At 35.6% G+C, this 13,327-nt stretch overlaps 1 protein-coding gene across 3 annotated transcripts in view; it reads left to right on the plus strand.

The window, feature by feature from the left end:
• Nucleotides 1-3,235, plus strand: part of UFM1 (ubiquitin-fold modifier 1) — an 18,743-nt gene extending 15,508 nt beyond the window's left edge. The window contains exons 5-6 of one of the 3 annotated variants that reach the window (XM_005862724.2): nucleotides 86-118; nucleotides 2,542-3,235. In XM_005862724.2, the coding sequence (XP_005862786.1) occupies nucleotides 86-118; nucleotides 2,542-2,690 (182 nt within the window). In that variant the 3' untranslated portion in view covers nucleotides 2,691-3,235. Of the gene's footprint in view, nucleotides 1-85; nucleotides 119-1,687 lie in introns of all 3 variants that reach the window. The other 2 variants (XM_005862725.2, XM_014536833.1) reach the window with 2 other exon arrangements.
• Nucleotides 3,236-13,327: the final 10,092 nt, after the last annotated feature.

Below are 13,327 nucleotides of genomic sequence, written 5' to 3' on the forward strand. Positions count from 1 at the left end.
GCAGCAGTATTTTGGCCAGTCTCATTACTATTGAACCATTTTAGCTTTAGAAATAATTTAGATGATTTTATAATTTATTTTCTAGATGGAATAGGAATAAATCCTGCACAGACTGCTGGTAAGTATCTATCTGAAATTCATGGAGATGTGGGTGGAGCTATATATGTCAGTTGATTGGACTGGATAGGATTTTACCAGGATTATAGATGTTCTTTTAGGGATTATATGCCAGTCTTCACCTATGGGTCTGAATAATAATTTGTTTCATTATGTGTATTAGTTATTATGCTTTTGACTAAGGGAAACCCTGACTAATAAGCGTTAAAGATATTAACACTCATAACAAAAATTCTGAAGATAAGATTGTACTCTTACTGGAATAATGGTTTTGACCTACCTCATAAGGTAGTTGTGAGGTAATATATGTAAAGTGCTTAAAAGATTGCCTTATCCATAGTGAGCATTCAATAAGTGCTATTATTTCAAAGAGGTACAGTCATTTAAATTTCAGAGGGCTTAGTCCACACTCAGAGGTTCAAATATAACATTATACAGTGCTATATATTGGTGTCCTAACAAGAAAGCAGGGTCATCTTTTTTTTTTTTTAATTGATTTCAGAGAGGAAGGGAGAGGGAGAGAGAAACATCAATGATGAGAGAATCATTGATCGGCTGCTTCCTGCACGCCCCCAACCAGGGATCGAGTACACAACCCGGGCATGTGCCCTTAACCGGAATCGAACCTGGGACCCCTCAGTCCACACGTCGATGCTCTATCCTCTGAGCCAAACTGGCTAGGGCAAGCAGGGTCATCTTCACCTTTTTAACAGGCAGTTTTATATATTTTTTAAATGTACCCTTTTTAAAGTTAAGCATGCATTAATATAATGAACCTCAATCTTGATTAGTATTTATGTTTAAATTATATTCTAAAGTACTTCTGTCTTATAACAAAATTACATTGTTCTCGTAGATCTTGGGATTGAAATTTGGCCATATAGAAAATGAAGAGGGATTTAAAATTGAAATTTTTTAAAATTTAAATCAGTTGTTTTAGGTATATTATAAATTTTATTAAATTGAAAAGGTTATTAATTGAAAATCATGAGGCATTTTATGGCATAAATGCCTTTAAATTTAGGTTTAAATGTTTTGTTTTCTTATTCTAGAAATGTTCAATTTACGTTAATTTGAATTATTGCTTATTGTAATATGTTACCAGCTGTATTCCCTTAAAAGTTGAAAGGTGTACTTTATGGAACACAAAGTAAATCTCATCATTTAATTGAACCAAAATAGGTCAGGGTTTCCAAACTTTTTTCACTTGTGGTAATTTAGATTCATTATTTTTGCGGTCTTTAGGTATTTTATTGTGTACTAAAGCAAGTATTGATGGTTAAATTGATTTACATTATGATTTGCTGAGTGTATTAGCATTTTTATGGCTAATGTTCAGATTTAAAATTTTCAGACATATGATTAGGTTGTAAAGATGTGAGTGGAATAGCAACAAGGCTTTAAAAGCATGGAATTAGTTTCTGATGATGTTTGTGTTTTTGTACCTACTTACTTTACAGTGCTTTATTGTTGTTTTTTTACAATGCTTTGTTTATTGTATATAATTGTTGGAATGTTATGATAACCTCTTTTTTAAACACCTAACTTTATGTTTTGTTTGTTTGTGTAGGAAATGTTTTCCTAAAGCATGGTTCAGAACTGCGAATTATTCCTAGAGATCGTGTTGGAAGTTGTTAATATCCTCTACTTAAAGATAGAATTACCTTTCAAAATAAATATTGGGTATTGCTGTTGTAAAACTGAAATCAGGCATTTAAAATACTATGAAAACACCAATAATTGATGAAATAATGAAAGGTTCCTTCCTGTCCCTTCTTGTTCTCACTCTTCATGTGAAGAGAGAATGCTTATGCATTGAGGGTATCATTTTTACAGAAGATCCTAGTCTTTCATTGCTACCTCACAGCACACACAGCTGGTTCATTTGGGGTAAATGGATTACCCAACTGTGTTTTTTACTGGAGGATAATTCTGAGAACATTTGGAAGATTAAATTTGTTGAATCTTTCTATTTGTCTTTAAGGTAAAATTTTAAAAGGCTTATGGATTACACAGGGCAGGTTACTTGAAGGATCTGATTTGCAGACTCAAAAATAGTTGAGGGGAGAAGGAGAAGTGAGGAGGGAAGCAGAGGAGGGGGGAGGGAAAAAAATAGTTGAATTCTTAATCATATACTGTTTATGATAAAGGATATAGACATATCAATGAATACTTAAATGTCTTAACTTTTTACATTTAGGTATTTTTTTAAGTTTCAAGCTTCATGTGTTTATATAAATTTTAATTTAATATCAGAGAACCAAAATTCCAAAATTTGAATTTTTTGACCTAGCCCCTATGTGTAAAATTGATAGCCCTCACCAAAGAGTTTTAACTATGATCCTGCAGAATCCAATTCTTGTAATGGTAAGAATTGAAAATAAAGTAGAAGCATCCTTTGCTGAGTAATGCATTCTTTATCAGTCTCTTTTAATACAGACTTTAAAACAGGAATTTTCAAGAAACGTCTTTCTGAGGATATTTGGAAACTGCATTCAGGAAGAGACTATTGTAAAGAAGATCTGAAAATCACAACAAAGGTCAAGAAAATGCTAATGGAAAATAATAATTAATTATACTCACTGAAGGCCCAACTTTTAAGGAAGTGTTAAGATAAATCAAGTGAATAAGAAGCCAAGAAAGGGAAGATGGGGAAGCCCAGGTAGCAAAAGACAACAGTGAAGGGGAACAGAAAGCTGTCACAAAATACAGCTGGATAGGCAAAAGTGCAGAGGCTGTGTTGTGTTGTGTTGTGTTGAGAGAACAGAAGGGGATACTAGACATTGTCATAAGTAGCAGAAGGCAATTGGAAAAAGCAAATTATAGGCCTTTTCAACATACAGATTTGATAATTCCCTTTATGAGAATCTAAAGAATGATATGCATAAGGAATGTTTTTATTTGCACTTACAGAGGAAATCAATATCTATTCAAATCTTTAAAAATGAAATGAAGGCTCATTAGTGATTCAGAACCAGTGCTCAATTTGCTGTATTTTAGATGGTGAGCTCTCTGGAGCAGGCCTTGTGTTTGTCTTGCTCTTTCTAGACCTGGAAATGTAGTAGGCTTTCAATAAATACTTGCTGAATTATTCATAAATAAAATATCTCTAAGACAAGTTTTTATGTAAGCATATTTTAGCGTCTTCCCTATCATGGGCCCTTGTTTCATTGGGAGAAAAACATTAGGAAATGTAACAGCATCAGCATCTGAAGGGTGACATTGGTAGTTAAGTTTAAGAAATGAACCAGATACTGTTTATATATCTGATAAATGAACAGTGGGATTCTGATTTATAAAAGGGAAAAAATATTTTCTGAAGCAGAGAAGTATACTTCTGATGTTTGAGAAAGTATTTATTTTCATAAATAAAATTCAATGCTTAAATATCCCCTGCTCCTTAATATTAAGCCTCAATTAACCAGAAATTTGAGTATTCATTCCCTGAATTTCTTGTTTAATTTAGATCCCATCTTTTGTTTCTAGCACAAAGTCTGCCTGCTGTATTACATAAGTAAGTTTATGATATCCTCTACTATAAAGTAATTTGTTTAATATTTCTGTTTTTTAGTTTTGAAAATTTTATTGTAAGTTCTTAAAAACATTTACTTAGACATTTTGTTATTAAATAAATATAATCAGTAAGTTCTTTGTGCAGCATGTTTTGAAGTATTTTGTTTAAATGCATTATTGGCACATAATATTTCATGAAAACACAATTTGTTATACCATAAGGCATATTTTATTTTTTTATTTTATTAGCACAAATTTGTTAAAGTATTTTTATTGATTTCAGAGAGGAAGGAAAAGGGAGAGAGAGAGAGAGAAACATCAATGATGAAAGAGAATCATCTATTGGCTGCATCCTGTACACCTCCTACTAGGCATCGAGGCCACAATCCGGAAATGAAAGCATGGACCTCCTGGTTCATAGGTTGATGCTCAACCACTGAGCCACACTGGCCAGGCTAAAGCTTTTAATTAGCACACTTATTAAGCCAGTACATAAGAAATGAAGAAAAACAATAGACAAAAGTGATTAATGACCATAGGTCATAGAATGAGCATATATATTTCCAAATACCAGTCCTATGTTTGGGAGGGGCAAGGGGAGAGGTTATAGTGATTGTTTAGGCTAGTTGGTCCCAAGCCTGGGTGATTATGAGAGGCACTTAGGGAATTAAAAATACAGATTTATGGAAACCACCCCTAAAGTTCTGATTCATTAAATCTGAAATAATATACTTTTCTGTTTACAAAAAGCCATCCTGGTGAGTTCTTCTGTGTAGCTGGGTAAACTTTTTTACTTTATAGGTGAACAAAATGAAGTCTAAGGAGTCAAAATAACTAAAATATGTTGTAGAATCTTGGAAAGTATACATTCCAATTCTTGGTTGTCTAGTAGGTAAGTGCGAAGATGCTACTTAACAGTCTGTTTCACTAACTGATAGTTAAGCCTCCTTTTAAAGTGCTTCAAGGCTAATACTTATTGGATATTTTGTTTCTAAAAATTTGTTTTTTGAAAGAAAAGTCAATGGAAGAAACAGTCCTGTTTAAGACTCCCTCTCCCCAAATTAAGATTAAAAATATGTCTTTTACCTAAGAACCTTGAAATATTTGTGACTTGGCAGCATTAATATACTTTAATGGAGCAATTCTAAGTTAAATAATTTAATGTTCCCAAATCTATAAAACTGAAAATTATATACATAAATTATATATGTACTAGAGGCCCAGTGCATGACATTCGTGCACTGGGGGGCGGGGGGGGGGGGGTCCCCCCAGCCTGGCTTGCACCCTTTAGCAGTCCGGGAGCCCTCAGGGGATGTCCAACTGACTGACGGTTTGAGTGGGCCTAAGCCGTCAGTCGGACATCCTTAGCTTTCCACAAAGGCAGTAGTGGCTCCCACCACCGCCGCTGTGCTTGCCAGCCGTCAGCCCAGCTTATGGCTGGGCGGTGCCCCCCCCCCCACCCCGTGGGAGCACACTGACCACCAGGGGGCAGATCCTGCATTGAGTATCTGCCCCCTGGTGGTCAGTGCATGTCATAGCAACCGGTTGTTCCACTATTCGGTCAATTTGCATATTACCCTTTTATTATATAGGATGTATTTGAGCATATATATGTGGTTTATGTATGTATATAATTTATGTATGTAATTCATATATGTATGAAGTTTTGTTTAGATATGAATTGTATATGTAATCCATCCAAAATAAATGTATTGAACATCTATGTGTCCAGTATTTTGATACTTTCACTTATTCTTCACAGTAATTCCACATTTTTATCCCTGTTTTACAGAAGGAAAAAAAGGCTTTCAGAGATTGAGATTTGAAATCTAATCCTTTGAAGTCTTCATACTGGGAGACATTTTCAGTATCATTTTTTACAACATACTAGCTCTGTATTGAATAATACATTTAAAAATATAAAAGAAATGTATAAGGCTTAAATTCACATTTCAGAGTACTGAATATATGTGCAATGATCATGAATAGTATTACTTAATACAAGGTATAAATATGATAAAATTTTAAGGAATTAAGTAAAATCCAGTCAAATGAAGATAATTATGATTCTGGCCTTACTCCATAGGGCAGAGGTTCTCAACCTGTGGGTCGCAACCCCTTTGGGGGTCGAACGACCCTTTCACAGGGGTCACCTAAGACCATCGGAAAACACATATAATTACATATTTTTGTGATTAATCACTATGCTTTAATTATGTTCAATTTGTAACAATGAAAATACATCCTGCATATCAGATATTTACATTACGATTCATAACAGTAGCAACATTACAGTTATGAAGTAGCAACGAAAATAATTTTATGGTTGGGGGTCGTCACAACATGAGAAACTATTAAAGGGTTGCGGCATTAGGAAGGTTGAGAACCACTGCCATAGGGTGACATAATGGGAATAGGACTATTAGCCTATATTTATCAGCCCCATCCGACAATTTGATTTTTGATCATGTATCTTACTGATGTAACTACAAATATCAGTCCCCCAGTAACCTGTTTTTCCAACCATACTACCCATAAGCCCCTGTAATACAGAAATTCTAGAACTGCTCTCTGAGAGTTAATGCTGGAGATTGATAAATTATTTAAACCAGGCTATTTAATTAAACCATTAATTGAAATAAACATTTTCAAAAGCCTCAGTCTATCCAGTCTGTTATCTTCATCTTCCAAATTGCCTAAGCCAGATATTTGGAACTCATTTCTTTCCTTGCTCTAACCATAGCAAATGAATCACAAAATTAGATTGATTTATTTTACAAAAATATATCTCAGCCATCTCAACTGTAATTTAAACCCTCATCTTCTGGTATGTTTCTTCTTTTGCACTGTTATAATGAGCATGGAATATGTAGTTTAACTGGTTAACATTCTACTGGATAAAAGTCTATCCTTTTCATGACATGAGGGCCTTCATGAACTGGTCTTTGTACAGAGTCATTTGTTATCACTACTCTTAAATTTTCCTTTCCAATTCATATGCAGCTACCCTGACCAAGAAATAGTTTCTCAATGTGCCATGTTCTTACGCCTTCATAACTTTACTTTCTCCACTTATCTGCCTGGGAACCTAACACTCATTCTTCAAGTTGAAAAGCCATTGGGCCTTTCCTCCTTTCAAGAAGTTGGGTATTCAGCTGTCTAAGCAACAGTTGCATTTTGTACATTCCTTCATTATTAGCAATTGTTAAATACAGAATCATAATGTTTATCTCTAATTTAAACTATACATTTTATAAAAGCATTAAGATCATGACTGAAGCTATTTCCAAACTGTTTTGCCCAAAGTAGATAGTAAGTACTTTATAATTAAAAGACTACATAAAAGAATGAAAGATTTAAAAGTTGCAACTACATGTGACTCAAATGTAATAACTTCTTTAGCCACAATATTTGATTGTCCAATATATTCATATTCCTCATCATTTCTTATAGCAGGGGATTTAATCTGTCTCAGAAATGTATTAATCACTTTTAAAATTCAAAGCATCTTACATTTTTTAACAAATATATGAATTATTAGCTATACCATAGATTGCTAAATACTGGACATGAATTATGAATAAAATCCCTTTTCCTGGGCTCCCTAAACTATATACATATCAAAACAGCAAAATCTACCAAAGTAATAATTATATAGAAGTGAAGATTTATAGCACACTTTTTTAATGTGTTTGGTACAGTACTAGGTACTTGACATACATTATTTAATTCTTTATCCATAAAATGTTGGTGCTAACTTTTTGCTGTTAAGGAAGTCAAGATTTAGGTTAATGTATCCAAAGTTATGAGATTTGCTCCTGGGTATATATGATTACAAAGTCCACCCTGTAAATCAATACATGTTTCCCATCATTTTCCTAGAATGATATTGAAAGGTCCTCAAACTTATTGAACATTTTTATGATCTTACTTTGCTTGAGAAATTTAACATTCAATAATCTCCATAAACACACTTATAGACTCTTAGTAAATACACACATACACATTTATAGCAACAAATAATTGCAAACAGTTGAAAAGTAGGTTTATGTCTCTATTATCTGCTTTAGAGGATGTGATTTTATCATACAGAACACTGGCCGAGGTTGACAGCTGCAGAGAGCTAGTTTTGGTCATAAATCTCTGATTTTCTGGCAAAAATTGTTAGCAATATAGAAGTTGTTATTGAGAGCATATTGTGATACATTATGTCAATATTTATTTGACTGAGGAACACTGCATTTAATAAGTTAGTTCTTAAGTGCACAATTTACAACTGATGAGCTGTTTTAGAAATAAACTATGTGATATTTGTCATCAGTGCCACAAACATTTTGATGTCTTAAATGGAGATGCTAGCTTCTCTTATTTTCTAGATAAACATATGAATGGAACTGGGCTTTCAAAATTCTCCTTAAATATGTAAATTAAGTAGTAATGAAATGTAAGAGACAATTGAATAAATGAGTGAGTCACAGGGGTTTTAATCCTTTGTGACTTCTGTGATAAATTTGTATAATCTGCTGGACTGTTTTATACAACATTGTCAGTTTGGCTGACCTAGTATTACAAGATGCCTAAAAATAAATTTGTTGAACTATTAAATCATTTTTTGTTTTATTTTCTTGGTATGTGAGAGGGATACATGTGGCACTTTGAGCCTTAAACCTAAAGTCTTATAAAGAAATAATCACTATTAACATCTTTCTTACTAAAAAAGCACAAAAAAACCCAACAACAACACACAGACATGGATACCTAATATTTATGGAGTTTTTACTGTGTATCAGGCACTTCATGAGGTCAATAATATTTTTTTTAATCCTCACCCAAGGACATATTCATCGATTTTTAGAGAGAGGGGAAGGGAGGAAGAGAGAGAGAGAGAGAGAGAGAGAGAGAGAGAGAGAGATGGGGGAGAGAGAGAGAGAGAGAGAGAAACATTGATTGGTTGCCTCCCATAGCCACCCCAATCCAGGGATTCAACCCACAACCTAAGTATGTGTGCTGACCAGGAATCAAACCCATGACCTTTCTGTGTATGGGCAATGCTCCAACCAACTGAGCCACACTGGCTAGAGCTCAATAATGTGTTTTCATCATACTTTAAGAATTTGGACCTTTCAAAGAGATTTGCTAATTTTTCCAAGGTTACACAACTATTATGCAGCAAAGGTATAAATCAAACCTTACCGATGAAGCCCCAGGACACACAGCCTCTCTGAATGGGGCCCTGGTAAATGGGTCTAGTTCAAAACTCAAAAAGCTGATAATTACCACATTGCTACCTTTTCTGCCTCTCTCTCTCTACGTCCTTATTTATCCTGACCTACTCTCTAACTCTTCTATACTAGTATATCGTAAAGCCTTTGAGAAGGAGAAGGGGATGACATGAATAGAAGCCTCTATAGTTACATCCATATTTCTTCATATTTTTTTATTTAAAATTCTTTCATTCCTTTATTCAGACATTTATTTATCAAGGTTACAAAGATGAATTAGACCTGTTCTCTGCCCTTCTGTTAAAAGTCATGAGGGTTGGGCAGCAGTTTCTAATTATTTCAACTATTTTTCATAGGTCTCATTGGCTGTTCTCATCTCTTGTTTAAGGCCTGACAAACCCTCCTTATTGCTTTCTACTCCCAAAACTTTAACCAACATTAGATAATTTGAATGATGCCTAGTAAAGAGCAGAGATGCCTGCCTGAGGCCAAGGTGAATGAATCTGGAGATAGAGTGAGAAACTGTAAGTAAAACAAACAAAAAAAGTCAAGGCCAGGCAGCAAGTTAGTGACCAAAAGAGGGACAAAATAAGTAGAGCTTGGAATTCAGGCATGAAGATGGAACTAAAAATTCTAAACTGGAGGACTGGTCAGGAATCAGAAATACATGGGTAATAGAAAGATTAGGCATGGTAGATATTAGGCAATAAGAGAGTTAAGAGTGGTAAAATTGGTGGAGATGTGTCTTGGCTGATGTTCAGATATCAAAAATTTAATTTGATGCAACTGTCCCAGTTAAGAAGCAGGAGAAAATCGAAAGTCAAGGACCTGATCTGTTCAAATGCTGCCTGGTGGGAACTAAAGAACCATATGGGCACACATTGCAGTGTAGATATTTTATTGAGTTGTACACTTGAAACCTATACCCCAATAAATTCAATTTAAAAAGATACTTAAATAGGTAGAATATAGTATAGTGTGGTGACAATATGCTGACAAATAATTATACTTTTTAGAACTTTCAATTAAACTATCAGTAGAGTAACAGTGTCTTTAAATTAATTTTTCAATTGAAATAGATCTTGTAATAATACCCAGACTGACAAAATTTCATTATATCAGTGAAACAATATGATTTGTAAAGAAAGACTTACCAATTTGAAAGTGTAAGCCTATGTATTTATTTGCTAAGGCTGCTGTAACAAAGTACCACAAATTCAGTGGCTTACACAACAGAAACTTATTGTCACACAGTTCTGGAGCCTAGAAGTCTAAAATCAAGGTGTCTGCAAGGTTTCTCCTGCTCTCTATAAAGGAAAGATTTATTCCAGACCTCTCTCTTTGGCTTATAGATGGTAATCTTTCCCTGTGTCTTTTTATGTATATACGTATCTGCCTCTTTGTTTAAATTTTCTCTATTCATAAGGATACCAGTCAAATTGGATTAGGAACCCCCCCCCCACTGACTTGATCTTAACTAAATTAATTACATCTGCTATGACCCAAATTCTAAATAAGGTCACCTTCTGAGGTATTAGAGGTTAGGATTTGACTCTCTCTCTTTTTTTTTTTTTTTTTTTAGTCAAGGGAGACACAACAACATATAATGCCCATTTTATGCTATTAATCAGCGTAGGTTTGCTGGCTATAGGTTAAATGCTTGATTTACCAAACGTGTCCTAAAAAGAAGCTTTGAATGTGTTATTACAATTCACAAGTCCAATCAAATTACTGAGTAAAGCTCCATGATTTTAGAACAGTTAATTGAATGAATTGGAATAAACAGAAGGGAAAATAGAAGAATAAAACACATTATTTCCCCCCGCTTTCACTGTAGTGTCTCTCAACAATCCATTACCTAGTGCTATTAAACAGCAAATGTCACTATGAATTTCTCTGTAATTTAGGTCCTCCCTTGGAAACACAAAGAGCAAAGCAATACTCTAAAAATAAGCAGCTGAAAAGAACAGAAGTTCTGACTACTAATTCAGACACCTTAATGATTTGTCCCTAAACAGTCATCAGCTTGAGTTTCCAACAGTGGCTGAAAGGATATGTTTGCGAGATTTCTTGATCTTGGACATTTTACTGTACACAAAATATCATTCAGACAAATTAAAAGTTGTTTTTTGTTTTTCTTTTCAGTAGCTAGACAGCTTTCCATTGCCTACACTATGTAACAAAACTATAACAAGCTGTGCCCATCATGCAACTACCCATTTGATATTTGAAAAGCATGAGCCCCAAAGTATCCTCTAAAACAGTGGTTCTCAACCTTCCTAATGCCTGGACCCTTTAATACAGTTCCTCATGTTGTGGTGACCCCCAATTTCATTGTTACAAATTGAACATAATTAAAGCATAGTGATTAATCACAAAAACAATATGTAATTATATATGTGTTTTCCGATGGTCTTAGGCGACCCCTGTGAAAGGGTCATTTGACCCCCAAAGGGGTCGCGACCCACAGGTTGAGAACCGCTGCTCTAAAAGAACAAATTGTAAGCAAGGAGAAGCAGTTAACATAGATACTTCATTTTAAACAACAAATAGAAGTAGTGGAGTCAATTATAGGTACAGAACTGCTTGTTGAAGAGACATCAAAATAGAAGGTTTTAAAAATCGTCCTCTAAAGGCTCTCCAGTAAAATTGAAAAAAATATAATATACCATGTATAGAAAAGGATATGCATCCTGCCTGCCAAAATAATAATTTTCTTTCTCTTACTAGACACCAGCACAGAATCATTGGTTCTCTATGATGCTTTGTTATAAGTGTTCTAAGTGAACCACTCTCAGGGTGGCCTTAAGAATAGCACCTCCACTGAGTCTTGAACAATATAATTTTTTCCAGACACTTTGAGTAAAATACATTCTTTCCCAATCTCTAAACTTGATAATTGGGTGGATTTAGTTAGAGTTAAAAATAATATGAAGTGGAAAGTTATCCAGGTACAAATTAGTAACCTGGAAGAATGGCAGAACAGAAGAAAACTTCAAAAAGCAAAGTCTGATTTTGGGGGCAGGTTTTATGTTTCAGACACTGCTCCCTCTTATCTAATGTACCTCTTAATTCTTCACAATGATCCATATATATCTTTTATGTTATGGATGATGTGAGAGATTAAATGACTGCTATACCAGGTAAATGGCAGAAGTAGGATTCAAACCCATGTTTGACACCAAAGCTTACATTGCTTCCACTCAGTTCCAGCAACTGAGAAATAGGGGGAGAATGCAGAGTTGATGAATTGGTTAATTTCCTTTATTTTAATTTTGCTGTTTTATTTTTATTAAACTAGAGGCCCGATGCATGAAATTCATGCAAGGGGCTCGGCCCTCACAGCCCCTCCAGCCCCGGCTGGCCCTCGCAGCTCCGGCTTTATCCAGAAGATCATCTGAATGGTCGTTCAGCTGTTCGGTCTAATTAGCATATTAGCTTTTTATTATATAGGATTTACTAGGGGTCCGATGCACAAAATTCGTGCAAGAGTAGGCCTTCCTTCCTCCAGCTGTGGGCACCAACTTCCCTCTGGCATCTGGGACCTGACCCCCAGCACCCGGGACCCAGGCTTCCCTCACAGCCCCAGCTTTGTCTGGAAGGTCTTCTGGAAAAACGTCTGGTCTAATTGGGGTGACATCTATACTAATAAAAGGGTAATATGCTAATTAGACAGGGAGACCTTCCAGACGTCCTTCTGGACAAAGCCATGGTGGCGGGGCTGAGGCAGAGGCGGTTAGGGGCAATCAGACCATGAGGGGAGGGCAATTGGGGGCAAGCAGGCTGTTGGGGGGACAGTTGGGGGCAAGCAGGTCTGCAGTGGGGGGCAACTGGGGGTGATCAAGCTGGTGGGGGGCAGTTGGGAGCGAGCAGGCCAGCAAGGGGGGGCAGTTGGGGGCAAGCAGGCCAACAAGCAGAGTGGTTAGGAGCAATCAGGCAGGCAGGCAGGTGAGCGGTTTAGAAGCCAGTGGTCCCAGATTGTGAGAAGGATGTCCCAGATTGGAGAGGGTGCAGGCCGGGCTGAGGGACACCCCACCCCCATGCACAAATTTTTTGCACTGGGCCACTAGTTGGTTAATAAGATTATGTAGGTTTCAAGTGCAAATTTCTGTGATACATGATCTTCATATTTCATTGTGTGCTCACTACCCAAAGTAAATCTTTGCCATATATTTGACCCCCTTTACCCTTTACTCCTCCCCACCCACACTTCCATCTGTTGTCTGTGTCTGAGTTTTTGTTAGTTTTCCTTGCTTGTTCATTTGCCATTGTCAGTTTTATATCCCACATATGAGTGAAATAATATGATTCTTAAGATTTTCTGGTTGACTTACTTTGCTTAACATGATATTCTTAAAATCCATCCATGTTGTTGAAAATAGCAGTATATATACCATATCTTGTTTATCCAATTATCTTTCAAAGTACACTTTGGTTGTTTCTATGTCATGGCCACTGTGAGTAATACTGCAATG

Source organism: Myotis brandtii, unplaced genomic scaffold (assembly GCF_000412655.1).
Source record: "Myotis brandtii unplaced genomic scaffold, ASM41265v1 scaffold166, whole genome shotgun sequence".
Taxonomy (NCBI): domain Eukaryota; kingdom Metazoa; phylum Chordata; class Mammalia; order Chiroptera; family Vespertilionidae; genus Myotis; species Myotis brandtii.